We start from the raw sequence: 21538 nt of genomic DNA, 5'->3' as shown, positions 1-21538 counted from the left end.
AAAAATTCTAATATCCAATAGAGCACTCAAAAACACTGTATTAAGTTTTTGTCTCCAAAGCATTTTCCTGTTTTTATTGAATTTGGACAACAAAGTTGCATGTCTGATAATATTAATCATTGGTCTATACCAGTACCAATCCCCCAGAAGAATATTTCCATCAGAAATACTGTGTACATGTAGTTGCTCTTATTGACTGGTTATATTTATCATAATAGATAAAACTTGGGATAGAAGGTCTGAGTAGGATTCTACAATCTCTGTTTAGGGACTGTATAAAAAATAGTACAGATTTTATTTTCTCCTCCCCCCCCCCCCCCCATATTACAATCACATAATTGAAGAAAAAAGAAGATAAATATTTATATTGATTAATAGATATAAGTTTAAATATAGCAAGCCGGAATTTTGTTTTGAATCACAATCACATATCGTTACAGGGCTTGAATTTTGGGTGAAAAATAAATTCACAAGACCACAGGGTTGGTAGCTCAGAATGTTCACTGGACCCATTCAAAATGAGAAAAGGCTTTTATTATCTAAATTGCTTTTAATTGAACAACACCAAGAGAAGATTAACAACAATTTAGGTCCTTTCTCATTTGTTGTAGGTATACTTCAACAGAATTGAAAGACGTTTATTAGACTCAAAAGTCATCATTTAAACATCACTTTTTTTTTAATTTACAGTTATTTCACAGTGAGGTATTTTTGACTCCGAGCCCTTGATTTGTTTCAGTTTAATGGCCCATTACCAAAATCACTGGCCTCAGGTCGGCCATTAAGTGTCAATTTCAAGCCCTGTTGGATACTGATGATGTTATTGTGATTCTTATGTGTGTAGATTATTGGTACTTTTATGCCACTGATTTCTTACACACTGCTGGGTACGATGCATCACATGGGTAATCATACCAGCCTGTAGCCCACAGAAAACCACAATTCCAAGCAGCTCCACCTTCAGGCTGCCCATCTACCCAATTCCTGAAGTCAACATCAGTTGCTCCATCCTTGCACTCCCAGGTGCCTTTAAAGACAAGGATAGTCAATAATGTGGACTTAATGTAACCTTGTTCATCTTTGGAATGACAAGTTGTCTTTTTTAAATAAATGGAGATTTGTAATCTGCTTTGATTGCACAACAACTGAACACATTTCACAATTGGATTGCAATAGTGTCACAAATTGTCAACAATCCTCTCTGTTCAGCTAATGAGATAAAACAAAAAAGTTGAAATGCCCGAAACTAAATGAGAAAATATAATTAGCTGTTGCAGAATAAAAGGTCATGTGGTTTTAAATTCAAATAAAATAGTCAATGACCTAGAGCAAGCGGTCTTTTTTGAAGGCTAAATTGGAAAATTTAATTTGAAAATCATCAGAGATTGGAAACATAAGCCATTCATAGAGGAGTGTAGGATATGTGATGTCATGTTAAATCCAACGATCAAATCCTTTTTTTATTTGATTCAGTGTTTTTCTGAAATTGTGCATTCTATTCGGTATCCCAAGATCAAGCAAGATCAAGTTTGTTGGAAAAATTACACACTGTGGTTGAATAATGTAAAGTTAAAAAAGACATTGGAAAATGAAGCATAAATAACACCTAGACATTGAACTCTCATTATGGAAGTATGCCTTGCCTATCACCATCATTATCTGATATGTCCAGACACTTGTGATTTCAGTGAATACTAAAATCAAATATTTGGCACTCACCTTCTTCTTGAATATCATTGCAGTCAATCCAAAAACCACCTCCTCCAAGATCATAGAGGTGTGACTCCTCCTCCAGAGTATTTGGTGTGGCCATCATGCCCCCCATCTCAATGCATTTATTTTTTGCATTAGCCCATTCAAGGTGCTCAATAACCTTGTAGCAGTGATTTTTCCAATTGCTCCATCCTGCGGGACAATTTTCTTTTGCAACTCTACGGAGACATCTCCCGTTAGCTTTGTGTTGACTTAGCGCGCAGACAAGTAAAATGCTGACCTTCAGCGCACGGAGCATTGCCATTATTTAAACCTTTTTTTTTCTTCCAATTTTTTCCAAATTTTCATCAATGGTTGTTCAGGAGCAAATAAAAACCTGTCGTCTCAAAACGAAACTGAAGCGCAATCTGTCAGTGATTTATTTGTTACCAGTTTTTACCTCAGATTTGGTATTAGCTTATGGGTGATAGAAGGTAGCGTTTCATTAATTATGCAAGTGCAGCTTTAGAATATAAAGGATTTTTTGGCAAAGTAATACACAACCTTGGTGGTTTACTATTGTTGCCATTTATTGATTATCCGCGCGTGATACCTTGGCTCCTGCAGGATCGTGTGCCGATGCTTGCCTCCGTTAATGGAAGGTTTGTAAAGGATACCAGTTTTTCATCCGTCATGTAAGCAGTTTTTCCGATAGTCAGGCCTAAAAAATAACCCACAGCACACCTACAACAATTGCCGTGGTGCCCTGTGTTTTTTTATTTGGTGCCCTTTGCAATGGTTTATATTGAAACTTTCCTCATAGAGAAGTGCCCCTTATCAGAGGAAAAGTATTGTGCCCCTTCAAGAACAAAATTCAAGGCCTGAATAGTTGTGACAGAAACCGCTAAAACAGTCTGTCAATAATATGAATTATATCAATGGACATGTGGGCTTAAATTTAAAAAAGCTTGAGCTGATTCATCTGTTGGGTTCTAAAGTGTTTTTGTTTTTAACCCACCCTCAAACTTCCAGCAAAAATTAATGGAAAAGGTTTTTCAATCCAATAGGGGCAAAATAAAACAACTCCAATTTCTTTCTTTATTTAAGCCTGCATGTCCATGTTGAAATACTTTTGACTTGTCTCGGGTATTGTAGGAAATAAAATTTTAAAAATTCAAGAAGTGGTTGCCAAAACATCCAGAACGGTAATGTCAACTTGTAAATAACTTATTGGAATACACAATCAAGGTTTCAATGGAACATTTCAAGCTGAAAGTTTTTTGTCGCTGCTGTTGCCATGGTTTCAAGCGGCTGGTAATGAATACCAGCTACATGATGACGCAGCATCAAATTACACAAACAAACTCATTTTTTTCAGTAGATGTAGTCCTATTGAAAATAATAGTAAAAAAACAAGTCTCTAAGCTCATGTTGAAATAAGTGTTACTGTGCGTGATATCCTTCAAGTTAATTTTTTTTCAACATCCCAAAGAATTTGTTGATGTGATATTTCAAATAATGCTCTATAATTTTGTACTTTTAATTCTCAGTTTATTCCTGAGTTCTATTGGTATTCATCCAAAATGGCATGTGACTTGTATTGCTGACTGGTGCAGAAATCTTCTTAGGAACGAACAGACCCATTTGTTTCCCTATCTCATGACGTCATGTTTTTAATCTCATTCTGAAAGAGTATCAAATTAATGGTGTTTTAGTTATGCCATTTGAACATGTAGTTATAGATACATTGGAGAACGAGTGCATCACGAGTGCATCACTGAAACATCTGATCCCTATAAAAGAGTCCAGCATCTCCAACACTCTTCAGTCTCTTGACATGCCTGACGATGACTAGAGCAGCTAGTCAAGTTGTTGAGTCCAATAATTACTTGTGTTGGTGAAGTAATTCCCAAGAAGTCCCCTTGATCCACTAGGCTAATAGGTAGTCCAGGGGTCAATTGGCAAAGAGTTTCAAGACTAGTCCAACTTAGGACTAGTCCTAGGATCCTAGGACTAGTCCAAGACTAGTCCTAAGTTGGACTACCTAAGTAGGATTAACTAACTTAGGACTAGTCCTAGGAGACATTAAACACTTAGGCTGGTCCTTTGTAAGGACGAGTAACTTGTCCTAACTTGAGACGAGACCTTAACTTGTAGGATCACCAATCTCTGCCTACTTTGCAAGTGCCAAATTTCTGCGTAAGCTGTACTGTGAGAGAAGAATGCCCAGTAGCGTGGAGTACGCAACAATGTCAAGAAAAAAATTCCCTGCTAACCCATGAAACATGTTTTAAATACATTAAAATCTATTTAGCTAAAACGGTAATCAGAGCTGTGAATCTGGGTCCAGATCAAAATTACACCAAAATGCACACAATAAAGTCTAGACTTACAAAAATGTACCAAATTTTATGCTGCATTATTACTAATAATGCAGCATAAAATTACGCAAACAAATTTTTTAAAGGATTAGAAACTCTCAACCTAAAGGGGGAACAAAATACTGAAACACTAAAGAAAAGAATGAACAGATAGTAAAGGCTATCTATTTCCCTTTTGTTTTTGGATTAAATCGACCCAGAATATGTATGTTGTTAACTCCCTTTAAATGCCCACTGTATTTTGGGTTTTTAACAAACATTGCTCAGCTTTGTGAAACTTTTTGAAAGTCTGTTTATTGAGAAAACAATAAGGCCAAGTAAAATAAATAACATGTAGCTCGTCCCCGCCCGCCTCGATTTTAGCGGCCGCAGCGATTTTTTGTTTTTTTGTTATTTAAAATATTTAAAAAATTTTTTAAAATGTTTAAAAAAAATGAAGTCAATTTACATATTATTGATAGCTATTTCAATTGTACCCTTCATTTTTATTGAACAATTTCATCATCTTTCTTACATGTAGGCCTACAAACGCATAATGAGAAACTTGGTACTTTGAAACGTTTTGCCCTTCACTGGCCCGGTTCATATTTCCTGCGAATGCGAAGCGAATTTGACGTAAATTTGGCGTCACAACCCTCCGTTCGCAGTGATATTCGCAAGTGAGTTGGGCAAAGTTGAACTGCTGCGAATTATTCGTTGCGAATTTGTGACGGACGTCAACATTCATATCGCATTCGCATTCGCATTCGCAGGAAGTATGAACTGGGCTTTAGGCCGGCCATTAAGTGTCAATTTTAAGCCCTGTTGGATACTGATGATGTTATTGTGATTCTTAGTTTGTGTAGATCATTGGTACTTTTATGCCACTGGTTGCTTACACACTGCTGGGTATTCCCAATGGCAAGCCCCATCATACCAGCCTAAAGCCAACAGTCGAGCACAATTCCCAGTAAGTCCGTCATTAGGCTCCCCATCTACCCAATTCCTGAAGTCAACATCAGTTGCTCCATCCTTGCACTCCCAGGTGTCTTTAAAGATAAGGATAGACAACAAAGTGGACTCAATGGAACTTTGGAAACATTAGCCATTCAGAGAGGATTGGGGATATGTGCTGTAATGTTCAATCCAGCGATAAATTTTGTCAATTTCTTTTTTAATATTTAGTGTTTTTCCAAATACACAGTATCCCAAGATCAAGCAAGATTTTAGTTGTTGGAATACACACTGTGATTGAATAATGTAAAGTAAAAAAAAAAAACATTGGAAAATGAAGCAAGAATAACACCTAGACATTGAACTCTCATTATGGTAGTATGCCTTGCCTATCACCATCGTTATCTGATATGTCCAGACACTTGTGATTTCAGTGAATACTAAAATCAAATATTTGGCACTCACCTTCTTCTTGAATATCATTGCAGTCAATCCAAATAGAAGAAATACCTTCGGCGAGTTCAAGGGTTCTGCGGTGTGATTGCTCTTCCAGAACTAGCCATCACGCCCCCGATTTCAATGCATTTATCTTTTGCATTAGTCCATGGAAGGCGCTCAGTAACCTTGTAGAAGTGATTTTTCCACTTGCCCCATCCTGAGGGACAAGTCCCTTTTGCAGCTCTACGGAAACATCTCCCATTAACTTTGTAATATCCAGGCATTAGATAAACAAAGATGAGTAAAAGCTTCACCATTTTCAAGTTTAATGACCCATGGCGTAGTTTGGCCCAAGAATTTAATTGAGACTGTGTTACCTTTTTTTTCCTTTTTTTTTTTATAGATTTAACGAACAAAATTTTTTGATAATGTACCGATGTACTGCACAGTGTGACTTGATGGGTTCTCCAACTCGACGATCAAACTGAAATATATCTAGCTGTGTATACTTAAGATATTGACTAGAGGTTTGGTGCGCACAAGAATATTGAATTTTCATTGAAGAACCACTTTCCTGCTTGCCAAATCCTTGACAGAGCTTACCAGACATTGATTACTTTAAAGGGAAAGTATTTTTCTAAATTTGTTTGCTTGCCAACTACTTCTTGAAGATTCAAACGTACCTTTGCTTTCATTCTGTTCAGATTATGTATGCTTACTCAATATACTCTTTTCTTTTGTTCATATCTTTTTCCTTCGTATCATAATTGGGGGATATACTACTGTTATTTCTTTCAATTCTCACAACACTTGATGCACATATTATTTCTTACATCTCCTACAAGTATAAACTTTTGATGCTGTTCGTGAGTATGTTTTTTTGTGAATATACCCTCCCTTTAAAAACACTAAACACCTTCGGTGATAGTCAATTAAGCGGTTCTAAAGCTGAAATATTGAGTGTTTTGTTGTCATTGTTGTTGCCATGGATTCAAGTTGGTGGTATTGATTTACAGAGTCAGGGGTGGATTTCACAAAGAGTTAGGACTAATCTTATCTCGAGATACTCGTCCTAACTTAGGACTATCCATGCAATGTGTATATCTCCTAGGACTAGTCCTAACTTTTTGTGAAATTGACCCCTGGTTGAGTTGACTGATCTATTTATAGATGGAATTCGCTTCAATCAACCAAAGCAGAGATTGTTTCCTTCATGGTTTTTGTTTAGAGGGGCTTCAAGCTCAAGTTTAGTTTAGTGATCCGCTCATTTACCAATAGAAAGAATCCTTAGGAAACATGTAAATAAATTACAAGTCTGTAAACATCAAATGGGAAACTTGGTTGGCGTAAGTGCATGAAGTGCTTGACTCTCACCAAGGTGACCCTGGTTCGATACCCGGCCAGGGCTATGTGTGAGTTAAGTTGTGCATTGGTTCTCTGCTGTTCCACAAGGTTTTCCAGACCATCCAGTTTTCCTCCCTCGGGAAGAATCAAACCCTTTTGATCTCTTGCTGTGCTCCGTGCAATGGGTTGATGTTGCTCGTTGAAAAAGGCACCCTTGCATGCCTGCTTTTTGGACACGTTGTTGTTTAGTCCTTAGCAATTCAGCGTTACGCCGCAAGTAAGGATGATTAGCCTTCCCCAAAACAATTTTTTAGAAATTGAAACTTGTTAAATGGCAAGTCTGTTTTCGAAGGGTTATTTTTGTCAAAATTCAAAATGTTCAGAGGAAATGTATAAATAATCTGGTGGGGGTGACTACGCAGAAACACAAAAATGACTGTTCTTTGTAAAATCCAATTTTAGACTGCACATCATTTTTCAACATTTTTATTTATTTATTGCTTTATTAAGGTGAATTGATTTACACTCCTACTACAAGCAAATAACGCAAATGTGTCACTGAATTCAAAACGTTTGCTACATGCAAGCTGGAGTTATCCTCCAAATTATTGAATCATCAGGCAATATCTTATTAAGTTCAAACTGGATTAACAGCAAACCAAATATGTGAATGAATTTCATTTCAAATTATTTTTAATAGTGATTTGTAAAAAAGGTTTAATATTTGGGACAATGAAGGTTTTACTAGTGTTGCAAAGTTTATGTATTTTAAAACAGACAAGTATTAAAAAGTTTGGTTTGGAATTTTTCTAACCTTTTGAATTAAAATTTTCAATGAATTCAGTCACAGATTTTCTGCTGTTTAAAAAAAAATTATATTGCATTTTGGGGGCATCCACCTGTGTTGAGAGACAACGGAGATTGCACTGTCATGTTGGTCAATCTGTTTCAGTGGTGTACAGCGTTTATTGTGGCTGTACAGTCTAATAGATGTTAAATTTGCATCGGGGATAAAGAATATTAATTTTGGTTTTTACCCATACACCGATGTGTGTTAGCACTGTATACTCAGTACTTCCTGAGTCCTGTGAAACTGCTCTAGAATTGCAAGGGGTTCGAATCCCACCTGAGTAACATGCCTGTGATATTTTTTTACAGGACTCGGGAAGTACTGAGTATACAGTGCTAACACACATCGGTGTATGGGTAAAAACCAAAATTAATATTCTTTATCCCCGATGCAAATTTAACATCTTTTATATGGTTGCGGTACCCGCTGCCAAAACATAGGATTCAAACTGCCTCTAGCTGCCGGGCAACCTCAGTAGTCTAGTTGGTAAGACACTGCTCTAGAATTGCAAGGGTTGTGGGTTCGAATCCCACCCGAGTAACATGCCTTTGATATTTTTTCACAGGATTCGGGAAGTACTGAGTATACAGTGCTAACACACATCGGTGTATGGGTAAAAACCAAAATTATAAGGCTGTTCAGTCCTTATACTGGAGTGACCGGTGTATATTGTCTTGTTAAAAAATACTATTGAAGAAAGGAGAAAAAAAATATTCTAGGCAGACTTTGAACATGAATCATAATACTGTGTTATACTTCATGTTCTAAATTTGCTGAGAATTTATATTTTTCTTCTCAAAAGTGCAATCACAGCTTTGTTTGGGTGAGGGCACCTGTATGAAATTCTGTGACAACATGTAACTGTTAAACCAGTCCTCGCTAATTGTATGTTAAGCGTTTGTAAACTAAACATAGAACGCACAACACTTGTATCAAACATTCAGGTAATTATTGAATTGAAATAGAAACCATTGCGACACATACGTGTAACCAGGGCTGCCAACTCAAGATTCTGCAGAAAGTTTCCCTGTAATTTATTATCTTTCCAAGTTCTGATGATGAAACAATTCAAAAATCTCCCCTGATTATGGGAATTTTTCCCGTTATATAATGTCTAAATATCTGAATGATTTTTATCAGGACAAAATCTATGTGATTGCAAGGTGCAAATATTGGCAGCTCTGTGTTAACAATTGAAATACTGTACATGTATGCACTTAAATACACTAAAACACTATTGCTAATTGTCAAAGACCAGTCCTCATGGTTGGTGTATCTCAACATGCATAAAATAAGAAAATGATTTGAGCTCAATTGGTCGTCGAAGTTGCGAGATAATAATGAAAAAAAAAAAAACCTTGTCACACGAAGTTGATTTTGTTACCTCAAATTCTAAAAGTTGAGTAATTACCAATAGTGTCCACTGCCTTTAACGAACCACTAAAACTAACCTCATATATATTTTGTGTTTCGTTATTACTTGGTCATATATGTAAAGTTTTCCTTGTTTATTTTGTTGACATTTGATCGGAAAATCAAGGAAATCAAGTCGAGAGGGCGCTATCAGATGATTGCCTGAAGCCCGTACATATATCTTGCTCGCGTCCAACTGATCAAGTGTGAAACTTTTGCGCACAAGTTCTAATCTTGCTCAAGAAGCAACTTTATGCTCAACGTGAGTAGAAAGGTGAGACAAGCTGGGGCTAAACTGTCAGATTTGTTCTCAACCTTTCAAGGTTTTTGGATGTTTGTAACAAAAGGTTTTTATGAATGGGAATAAATAATAGAGTGTGTTGACTTAGTCTGGAACGGTCGTTTCAAACCCTGCTTGGCTCAGTCCCTTATCGCACCGCCTCAACCCTGCTGGTATCAAACGGCCCATTAAGACCTCATCGCCTTCTCTTATATTCCAAGGTGATTTATGACCAAATGCTCAACATTATTGGTAGTAAAATCCTCTTTGATTTGGGATTTAAAATTTGACCAGAGACCATTGACAGAATTTGTTGTTGTTACATATTGGAAACATTATATGCCGACTAGCATCTACAATTTGTACTTTGATTAAGGGAATCAATGTTTGGTGAAGAGCTTTTCAACTAGTGGTTTAATCCCAACAAGGCCTGGTTCTTGATAATTTTACCGAGACAAAGTCGAGGTAAATTATAAAGAACCAGGCCTCGGCGGGTTTGAACCACTAGTTGAAAACCAATTCAGCACACTTTGATTCCCATTCATAAAATAACTTTTCGATCAAAAACATCCATCACTTTTTGGTCAAAAAGTAATAGAAATGCAAAAGTTATGAGTGTTAACGATTTCTTTCAGCGCAACACCCCTCCAGCTATAAAATGGTAAAGCCCTCCGCTGCCCTCGGGTAAACAACTCCTTATCAGGGAATGCTGTGCGCGTCGCGCGTATCACGAGATGTGGCACAACTGTTCCAGCCGTCGCTCTCGACCAATAGGAATGAAGAAATTGTCTTAAAAAAACAGGTGCAAGGTCGCGTGTCATGCCTATGAATTGACACTTGCAAAGGTATTGCAAAGGTTTTGGTTTTGAATCCCACATGAGTAACATGCCTGCGATTTTGATACACAGGTTAAAGACACTGGACACTACTGGGAATTGTCAATACCAGTCTTCTCACTTGGTGTATCTCAGCATTTGCATTAAATAAAAAACCTGCGAAAATGTTAGCTCCTTTGGTTGTGAAGTGGCGAGATTATAATAAAAGAAAAAACACCCTTGTCTCAGGAAGTTGTGTGCTTTCTGATGCTTGATTTTGAGACCTCCCATTCTAATTCTGAGGTCTGAAGCCCTGTTGGATACTGATGATGTAATTGTGATTCTGTTGTGTGTAGATCATTGGTAGTCTTATGCCACTGATTGCTTACACACTGCTGGGTACAACACATCACATGCCGTATCATACCAGCCTGAATCCAACAGGCTAGCACAATTCATAGGAGATTCAGTAATAGGCCGTGTGGCTGCCCAATTCCTGAAGTCAACATCAGTTGCTCCATCCTTGCACTCCCAGGTGCCTTTAAAGACAAGGATAGACAACAAAGTGGACTCAATGGAACTTAATTGGTATTTAATTGGTGTGTTGGCCGAAACCACCTTTGTTCTTGTTGACATGCGATTTTTTTTCAATCTCAGGAACTACTGGCTCAAAGATACATACAAAACATGAAAAAAGCATGAGCTTTTTATATCCAATAACAATGTAATGACGACTGTCATCACCTGTCACACCACAGGTTTCGATATTAAATATTTAAAAATATGTATCAAATCAGCCACAAGAGATGGTAGGTTTTGTTTGCTGGATTGGGTGTAGGGACACACTAAATCATCATTTTGTTCAGTGTGCATGACCTCACATGACCTCGCTACTTCTTGTCTAAACCTGGAGTGCCTTGTTATTCAAAAGTGCTAAATGCTTTGAAAAAGCTTTCATCGATGTAAGTATAGTTTGTTGCCACAAACTAACATTTGGCACTTACCTTCTTCTTGAATATCATTGCAGTCAATCCACATATAATCTGCAAGATCCAAGAGGTGTGACTGCTCCTCCTGAGTATCTGGTGTGGCAATCACGCCCCCAATCTCAATGCATTTATTTTTTGCATTAGCCCATTCAAGGTACTCATCAATAACCTTGTAGCAGTGATTTCCCCACTTGCCCCATCCTGCGGGGCAAGTTTCTTTTGCAGCTCTACCGAAACATCTCCCATTAGCTTTGTAATATCCAGGCATTAGATAAACAAAGATGAGAAAAAGCTTCACCATTTTCAAGTTTAATGACCCCATTGCTTAGAATGGGCCCAAGAATTGTAATGAAACCGTGTGATTTTTTTCTCTTCAGATTTACTCATAAAAAGTTTTGATTATGCCCCTGTGTACTGCACAGTGTCACTTGATGCCTTCTCCAACTCGGCGATCAAAGTGTTTGAAATACATATAGCTGTGTGTACTTAAGATATCATCTAGAGGTGTGCGCACAAGAATATTGAATTTTCACTTAAGAACCACTTTTCCTGTTTTTCAAATCCTTGACAGAGCTTACCAGACATCGATTACTTTAAAGGAAAAGTATTTTTCTAAATTTGTTTGCTTGCCAACTACTTCTTGAAGATTCAAATTTACCTGTGCTTTTATTCTGTGAAGGTTATGTCTGCTTACTAAGTATACTTTTTGCTGGGTTTTTTAATGTTTTTTTTTTATTCTTGTTGTTTAGGGGGGGGGGGGGTATATTATTATTTCTTTTAAACCTTTGATGCTTTTCGTAAGTATATTTTTGTTATAAATGCACCCTCCCTTTAATAGCATTAAACACCTTCGGTGATTGTCGATTAAATGGTTCTAAAGCTGAAATATAGTGTGTTTAATTGTCCTTGCTGTTGCCATGGATTCAAGCTGATGGGATTGATCTATCTGTGGATGAAATCCTTTCAATTCAAAAACGGAGATTGAGTTGTGCATTGGTTCTCTGCTGTTCCACAAGGGTTTTCCATTTTCAAGTTAAGTGATGCCATGGCTTAGTTTGGCAGACCAATATGAAGGAAACTGTAATACCTCTTTTTTATTTAGACTTGTAAATAAAAAGTTTGGATTGTGTACCTGTGTACTGCACAGTTTCACTTGATGCGTTCTCCAACTCCACGATCAAACAATGTATACCGGAGGCGTGTGCGCAAAAGATTATTAAATTAACTGCTCCAGCAGGATAATTAAATCAACTGCTCCAGCGGAGCACACTGGATTAAGTATTATTTAATTATGATGGTAGAATCAAAGAACAATACAGTGTGAGTATAGATATTTACATGGAAGAATCAATTTAAGCCTCCAATGACATCAATACTTTAAGAGGCTTTGTTTTCAATCTCTTTTATATGAAACTGCTATCCAAATGAACACCACTCGTTTGGTGCGATACACCTGATTAATGGGAACTCCATTCAACTTAAAGGAACACGTTGCCTTGGATCACACGAGGTGGTCTATGAAGAAGCGTTTGTAATTGTTTGTTATAAAATGCATATGGTTAGAAAGATAATTTAAAAGTCGAATACAGTGATCCACACAAGTTTGCCTCGAAATTTTGACTCCCATAAATGGCCGACCGTATTAGTCGACGAGGTAAAAGGAAAACTGTGCAATTTCGAGGCATGTTTGTGTGGATCATTGTATTCTACTTTTACAGCATCTTTCTACCCATATGCATATTATAACAAACGCTTTTATAAAGACTAACTCGACCGATCCAAGGCAACGTGTTCCTTTAACTTGACGACCAGTTAACTTTAAACCAGTCTAACAGAGTGCCTCTTATACTGCATTAATTAGGCAAAGAATGTCAAGATTCGGGAGACATTTTAAAATTTAAAACCAAAATTGTATGACCTTTACTTTAAGTTGGTCATAGAGGTCAAAGTTTGCTTGTTTACATGTCCTTAAAAGTAATAAACTGTTTTTAGGCCAAATCAAAATGGCTTTACATTGCTGGAGCAGTTGATTTAATTAAGCCAGGCAGCAGGGATCTGGTTTCTTGTTTAGCGTTGCCATGGATTCAAAATGATTATAAAAACAACAAGATAAAACCATTGAGCTGTTTTACACCTCAGTGATCAGTGGTCAAATTTAAGATAATAATCCACAAGACTGATGGACCAGTAGTTACGAAAAGGATGAACAAATTGGCAGCTCTCAACTCAAGTCAATACTTGAAGATAATGGGGTGCACGATGGTGTGAGATGATTTTTCCTGTAGAATTCAATGAAGGGGAAATATGGAGAGGATGCCCTTGTGAAGCGTGACAATAAAACCCATAATAGATGGCATTAACAATTTGTTTGCATCAGGGCTCAATTTAATAAAGCCGCTTTAGCACACAAAGTACCTAAGCACAACTAAATAATGCTTACTGATCTGATAAGGAAACCAGCCAAATAACCATTCCATGATTTGTGACCGGTATCCTGCTCATTTATACTAAGCAGATAATTTTCAAGCAATCAGCTGCTCAAGCAGCTTAATGAAACTGGACATAGGTCGCAACTTTCAATTCACAAGTCATTTACTTGAAATTTACAGAGTGCACATGTGCAATCGGTGTGAGATGATTTTTCCTGTAGAATTCAAAGAAGGGGAAATGTGCAGAGGCGTCCTTGTTAAACGTGGCAATAAAACCCATAATAGATGGCATTGGGAATTAGTTTTGCATGGGGGCCCAATTTCATACAGCCGCTTAAGCACAAAAAGTAGCTAAGCAAAACTAACTAATGCTTACCAGAATAAGGAAGCCAGCCAAATAACCATTTTTACATGAACAATTTGTGACTGGTATCCTGCTCATTCCAACAAGCTTGCTTCTAGGAGACCTCCCCCACTAAATGCCTAAAATCTATTTACATGTAAGTTTTCTCTCCTGTAACGTTATGTTTGTCATTTTAAACGATTGATTGGAAATAAATTGGAAAACTGTATGAATGAACTATTTATACTAAGCAGAAAATTGTAAAGCAATATTTGCTGCTTTAGCAACGCTGAGAAATTGGGCTCAGGTCGCACCTTTTCAATTCAATTTACTTTTTTTTTTTTTATACTGGCGAAAAAGGAAACATAATAAACAAATTTATTATTTGTTATAAATTTATTTATTTAAGTCAAAGACATAACAAGAAAAAGCAATTAAAGGGACACGCTGCCTATTTTATTAAAGACACTGGACACTATTGGTAATTGTAAAAGAATAGTCTTCTCAGTTGGTGTATCTCAACATATGCACAAAATATGTAACAAACCTGTGAAAATTTGAACTCAAATGGTCATCGAAGTTGCGAAATAATAATGGAAAAAAAAAACAACCTTGTCACCCAAAGTTGTGCTCTTTAAGAGGCTTGATTTCGGGGCCTTAAAATCTGATTCTGAAGTCTGGAAATCAAATTCAAATATTTTAGTGGAAAATTACTTTTTTCTCAAAAACTATGTCTCTTCAGAGGGAGCCGTTTCTCACATTGTTTTGTACTATCAAAAGCTCTCCATTGCTTGTTACCAAGTTAGTTTTTATGGTAACAATTATGTTGAGTAATAACCAGTTGTGTCCACTGCCTTTAAACAGTAAGAGTATATAAATGGGCATGTAAAGATATAGTGACTCAGTCTTAAATTCGGTCTCATGCCCGTTTCTTTTTTTTTTCATTTTGTAAATATCGGGGACAAAGACCAGTATTCTTACTTGGTGTATCCCAACATAGGCATTAAATAACAAGTCTGTGAATATTTTTAATCAATTGGTCATTGAAATGCAAGAGAATAATGCAAGAAAAACACCCCTGTTGCACAAATTTGTTTAGTCTTCGGGTTTACAAGGCCTGAAGTATTTTATTATTTGAACGAGAAATAGTTTTTTTCTCAAACATTACTTCAGAGGGAGCCTTTCTCACAATGTTTTTTACTATTAATAACATCTCTTCATTGCTTTTTACCAATTAACCTCTTATGTGTACAATAATTGTGAGTAATTACTACTTGTGTCCAGTGCCTTTTAAGAAATGAAAAACAAACCAACAGTCTTTCAGGCGCGTTAATGATGGGTATTCAGCGTGCGCTTCTGACCTTCAAGGTTTCAATGGAACATTTCAAGCTGAAAGATTGTTGATTCTGTTGTCGCTGTTGTTGCCATGGTTTCAAGCTGCTGGTCAAACACTAATTTTCCAGTAGATTTGCAGGCTAACTTGTAACTTTCAGATCTTTAAAAATACATCAGGGCTAAATTTCATGGCTCTGCTGACTGTGAATTCTGCAGTTAAGATCACCATTCTCTGCTTGCTTTGCAACCAACAAATTTCTGCACTGGCTGTGTGAATGAAGAATGCCCAGTAACATGGACAATGCAAGCGCTCAAGCAAAAAATTACCTGCTAACCCTTGAAATACATGCTTGACATAAGTGCAGAATTCCCTGTTTCCGTTTTAGCACGATTCTTTGCTTACAGATCTTTGCTTACAGTAAGCAGAGCCACAAAATTGGGCCCAGATTAAAAGTCATTTAAAATGCATACAATACAGCCCTAAAAATATTATAAAACGTAGCAACTACATACAGAAGCGGGATCAAATTACTCAAACAAATTTTTAAAAAGCCGAAACCCTCACCCCAAAGGGGGAACCAAACACTGTAACTACGTTTTCCTAGCAAATACAGTCAAGAATAAGAAGATCGTAAAAGCTGTCTATGCACATGAAAATAAGTACATTGACTGTACAATGTATGCCTACCTAAACAAGTGAGTCTCTAATTTAGCCTTGAAAGCCCCAGCAATTTAAGTGTTATCGCCAAACAGTGAAATTTTTCTTTCCTATGTATGATTTTCCATTTTGTTTTGTTTTAAATTAAATCGATGATTTTCCATTTTGTTTTTTTAATTAAATCGAACTTGAAATTTATGTTGTTCCAATGCCCACTTTTTTTTCTTTCATTTTTTACCTAAAATATCTAGCTTTTTGATTTTTTTTTGAAATTCTGTACATGTATATTATATTTTAAGAAAAGAAAAAAAAAGGTCTTTGTCATCAAAGAAAATGTACTTACTTGTTGATTTGTGTTGCTTGGTACATCCCAAAGTCAATAGTATTTCTTAAGTGATAATAGAGAGGTTTCGCAAGTGTACGGATACACATACAGATACTGATACGTCAACACTTTGTGTGTTCACGTGACTCGTATCTGCGACTATCTTGTTTTGCACACACGTTAGCAACGGATACAGGAGCTTATACACGTCGCAGAAAACGGATACTGTTATAGTGTTTTGCAGATTTTTAGTTGTCTTTTTGTAACAGATCAAAAACTTTTCCAATGGAATGGCTTTCACTGGTATCGTGCTTGTTGGAGCACTACAAGAAACCTTCCTTGGCCAGTCAAAACAAGCCTTTTATAAAATGAATGAAACAACAGTTTTGTTGTAGATAGAAAAATTGTCAGTCATTTGCAAGCAAAACAATGACAAAATGCAACGTATAAAACACGGGGTCTCTACCTATCATGCTTGTCGGGGAAAAAACTCATGATGAATGCAAGTGACACATAGCTATATTTTGCAAAACAAAATCCAACCCACGGCTGACGTGATTGGATACGGTTATCATAAATATCCGTATGTGTCTGTATCCGCACGCTTGCGAAACCTCTCTGTTGCCCTCTTGTGATAACATAAGTACATGTGTATACTATGGGTCGTACTTGTTTGATTGATGATGCATGGATTGATTAACTCCTGGTTGCAATGATGTACTGACTTAAAACTTAAGTTGAATATTGTTTCTTACATAGATTCATATGAAAAGATAAAACTCAAAGAATTAATTACTGGTTTAGTTGAATGAGCTAAAACAATGACACATTTTCAGAGACATACCTTCTTATTTCAATGATGAACTGACTTCAAACTATTGCTTTTTACATAGATTCATAAGAAAAGATAAACCTCTCTTTGTGCATCACTGGTTCCAGTTGAATAAGCTGAAACAATGAAAACCTTAATGGTCATAACTCCTGATTGCAATGATGTTCTGACTTGAAACTTAAGTAAAATATTGCTTCTTAGATGTAGATTTATATGAAGAGACAAAACTCCAAGAATTTATCACTGGTTTCAGTTGAATGAGGAAGAGACAAAACTCCAAGAATTAATCACTGGTTTCAGTTGAATGAGCTAAAACAATGAACAAATAGGCATAACTCCTTGTTTCCATGATGTACTGACTTGAAACCTAAATCAAACATTTGTTTTTACATAAAGATGCAAAGTTTTAATCAAATATTGCTGCTTAGATGTATAATATGAAAAGATAAAACTCAAAGATCACTGGTTCCAGTTGAATGAGCTAAATCAATGAAAACCTTAAATGTCATAACCTCATACTTGTCAACATCCCCACCCCTTTGACCATCAGTTGCTCAAATGATTGTTTTTTCTGTCAGTCATTGGTTCTATCTGGTGATCAGCAGCTCGCCATGGCAGCTTCACTGTTCTAGTTTGTTTTGAATGATCCTCCAATCAAAATGACGAAAGTCTACGTGGATGTTATATAAAACAATTAATGAATGTTTTTCATTTGTGCAATAGTGAAAATATTTTCATTCGTTGAAAGCTGGAATGTTCCATTCAACTCGGCTCCGCCTGTATTGAATAGAACTTTCCATCTTTCAACTCATGAAAATATTCGCACCATTGCACTCATAAGCATTCATTATTTGTATAACACTTAATACTTTCTATGAAGAAAAAAAGTTACTACAATTTTTAATAAAAGGAAATTTTTGAATGAGTATAATAGATTAGTGACTTGGTCTCAACCGGCCATTTAAACTTTATCACAGGGTCAAAGTTTTGTGCGCGGTGGTATAACCCTTCTGGTTTTAAACAATCGTCTAAGACCATGGCTGTTTAAACTTGCTCACAGTGGCGTATGTTTTTTGGCTCTGCGTTGACCCTTCTGGTTTAAAACACTTGCTAAGACCATATCGCCTCCTCATTTATTCCCTTATTTATAAAGCTAGGTATTAGGTCACCTTCCCATTGAATGATTCAATATTAAGCCCTTTTCACACTGTGTCACCCCCCCCCCACCCCTTGAATGGAATACAGCCTTGGGGAGGCCACTGAACATTTTGTACCACCCTGTATGCTGTAATACCCCGGCACGGCGCACTTTCACACTGTGTAGCCATATCAAGGGGTTCTGGTTTCACGCTTTAAAAGAATAATCCAGGGTATTACCAATTACCCCTACTCCAGAGCAGGGGGGGGGGTGGGTAATGCGATCATAATGTGAACGGCCGACCGTTATTCCCTGGGGCAACCGGCGGAATATAGACTAGTGTGAAAAGGGCTACATGTCACTAAAGGCCCGGTCCCTATGCAGTGATAACAAAAACGATAACGATAACTACGCAAAGAGAACGCATTTCATTGGATGAATGAGCGTGTGCGTATTCTGCATGGAGCAATTCAACCAATACAATGAGTTCTCTTTGCGTCCTTGATCGTTATCGTTTTCGTTATCGCTGCAGTGTGACTCGGCCTTTACTCTCTAGAATGTGCCCTTTAGAGTGTACGGTTGGATAGGCTGTTTGCATACCGTTTGGTAGGAGCCATCACAAGGCACATCCAGCCAGTTTCCTTTATCATTAGGCATGAACACACAGTTCTCTCCTGTACCATCGCCATTATTAGGCTCGTTATCGTACCAATTTCTGTATGGAATTTCAGTCACTCCATCGGTGCAATTCCACACTCCTACGAGAAATCGAGAGATTTCAGAACTGCTTAAAAGCACAAGGGTCAATTTCACAAAGAGTTTGGACAAGTTCTAACTTAGGACTAGTCCTAAGAGAAATTAAAAACTTAACGCCAGTCCTGAGTTAGGACGAGTCACTCGTCCTAACTCGAGATAAGACTAGTCTCAACTCTTTGTGAAATCCACCCCTGGACACCTTTGGTAATTGTCAAAGACCAGTATTCTCACTTGGTGTATCGATCCCAACACAAATGTATGCATAAAACAACAAACCTGTGAAAATTTTGACTCAATTGGTCATCAAAGTCGTTGCAAGAGAATAATGAAACAAAAAACACCCCTGTTGCACAAATTTGTGTGCTTTCAGATACCTACATTGTAGTAAAAGGCTTCATTCTGAATCCTTTTTATTTTTGAGTGAGAAATTACCTCTTTCTCAAAACCTACGTTACTTCAAAGGGAGCCTTTTCTCAAATAGTTTTATACTATCAACATCTCTCCATTGCTCGTTACCAAGTAGGCTTTTATGCTAACAATTACTTTGACTAATTACCAATAGTGTCCAGTGCCTTTTTAAGCACCAAAAACAAACTTGGAGCGCAGAACATTTTTGATTCTCAAAAAATTTTAACCTGAAAAAAAAACAACCTTCTTGTTCTCAGAAGTTTGAATAAGCGCAAGACTTGCCCAGTCTTTACACAGTAAAGCATTATTATTCAATTGAAAAACCAAACCATTAGACTTTTCCGGCCAAAATTTAGCGGCCAGATGTTAAAAATCACAGGTCTCGGGACTATTTTCCACTGCAAACCTCAAGCATTGTACAATCTTTCTTTTTTGTGTAGACTAATAATTTGAAAAATGTAGATGGTTTTTATTTTCAATTAAATCAGGCATGCAACTCTTCCACGTTTTCTCAGAATCATGTAAAATAAGCCTAGTACGTGCTAAAGATGCACCTAAGAGCATAATAAACCTCAACATTTTCTAGGGTACCATTGCGGTTATCATGTCCCATAGCGTTTCAGCTTCCTCTCTCCGCACTTGCGTTGTGCCTTTGAAAATTTTTCTCTTTTTTTCAACGGGCAGTTGCATGCCTGGTAAATTAAATAGACTGTAAATGAGGGGAAGTTTGTAAAACTTACTTACCTTCTTGCTGTATGTCATTGCAATTGATCCATACGCTAAGTGCCAAGGTGCCCATGAATAGACTCTCTTGAAGGCTTTTTGGGGTAGCCATTTTGCCCCCTATCCCTTCACACGCTGCCCGTGCACCGGACCAGTCTAGCTTGTCAGGGGTGGCTTTGTAGCAGCTACCATCCCACAGGGTCCATGCTGATGGGCATGTATCCTGCCTAGGTTTGCATCTCGCAAGAGTGTCATGACGCCCGCTTGCAAGATAAACCAGTAGAATCACCCAAGCTTTCATCAAAGTGGCCATCGTTGTGACAATTTGTTTGGTGAAATAATTTTGTCTGGTGCTGGTTTCAAACTGACTAGAATAAGTACTGTTGTCAGACAATGGGCAACCCACACAATAGCACTGAGCCAACCAACCACAGGTCTCCGTTTCAGGAGAACCAATCAGAGCAGTGACTGACTCTAAACTGAAACCTCTGAACCTATAAGCCAACTTCTCTCACGTTTTTTCAGTCTCCTGACGATGACTAGTATACAAATATTGACTGCTTCGAGTGCTATGGTTAATCCTACGACTCCCGAGGTGATCCCTGGAGCGTTCTATTTTCCCGAGGCGCAGCCGAGGGAAAATGGATCGGTCCGGAGATCACCGAGGGAGTGAGAGTTTGAACCACTAGCAAGAGTAAAATCAGTCAATATTTGTTTTATAACACACCAACAGACTATTTATCATCCTCGTACACGTAACGTTCGTGCACGCATTTCAAATACACAGATACACAACTGATTGGGTTTGAGGTGGGTAAAAAGATGTCTGGGTACCGCGCGCCATGTAATAGTCTTAACTATTGCATGGCAAACAACTTGCACACAGCCGCCAGGTTTCTAGTAAAACTAAGATGTATCCTTTAAAAAGGCAGAAAAGGCAGAATTTTTGTAAGGGGTGTTACAAAGCAAGCTAATTGAAACATTGAGACCAATTAAGAACACACTCTGCGGTAGTGAAGTGGTAGTCCCAGCCGAGTTATTAACTTTCGCCCATGTAGTTCAAAAGCAGGATAGTACTTTTCTGAGAACTGAGAAGTCTCCCAAATTCTGAAAATCTATTCCGCGAGACAGTTCTCAAGAACAAAATCTGCATTGCAAGGAAATACAAAATGGTGTTACCGCAAACCAAATATATATTGGTACCTCACACCATGCAATGCCTCAAATCCCATTACGTATACAAAACTGACTGAATCACAGTTTTCTTGAGTTGTGCAATTCATAGATGTTGAACTTATGTTTTTATGAAAGAGATGTTGCCAGCTTGGCATTTATATCCTCTGGTGGGAATGTACAATGTACATGGGCTTGTATTCTGTACTTGACTGCTTAAATTTGTCCACCCCACGACCATGTGAATGCAGTAGGTTATATCACTGAAGTTTTATAGTAGAAC

General features: G+C 37.3%; 2 protein-coding genes across 5 annotated transcripts in view; one reads left to right on the top strand and one right to left on the bottom strand.

Moving 5' to 3' along the window:
* The window catches only part of LOC139939009 (uncharacterized), a 111088-nt gene that overhangs the window by 80311 nt on the left and 9239 nt on the right, over positions 1-21538 (top strand). The gene's annotated exons all lie outside the window — the stretch shown is intronic.
* Positions 858-1953, bottom strand: LOC139938096 (tetranectin-like). Its single transcript, XM_071933476.1, has 2 exons — positions 1720-1953; positions 858-1027 (listed from the first exon to the last, which is right to left on the bottom strand). Exons 1-2 carry the CDS (start codon positions 1823-1825, stop codon positions 858-860), a joined length of 276 nt encoding a protein of 91 aa, XP_071789577.1. The 5' UTR covers positions 1826-1953.

Source organism: Asterias amurensis, chromosome 6, assembly GCF_032118995.1.
Source record: "Asterias amurensis chromosome 6, ASM3211899v1".
NCBI lineage: Eukaryota > Metazoa > Echinodermata > Asteroidea > Forcipulatida > Asteriidae > Asterias > Asterias amurensis.
This window is presented reverse-complemented; position numbering and strand designations above follow the sequence as displayed.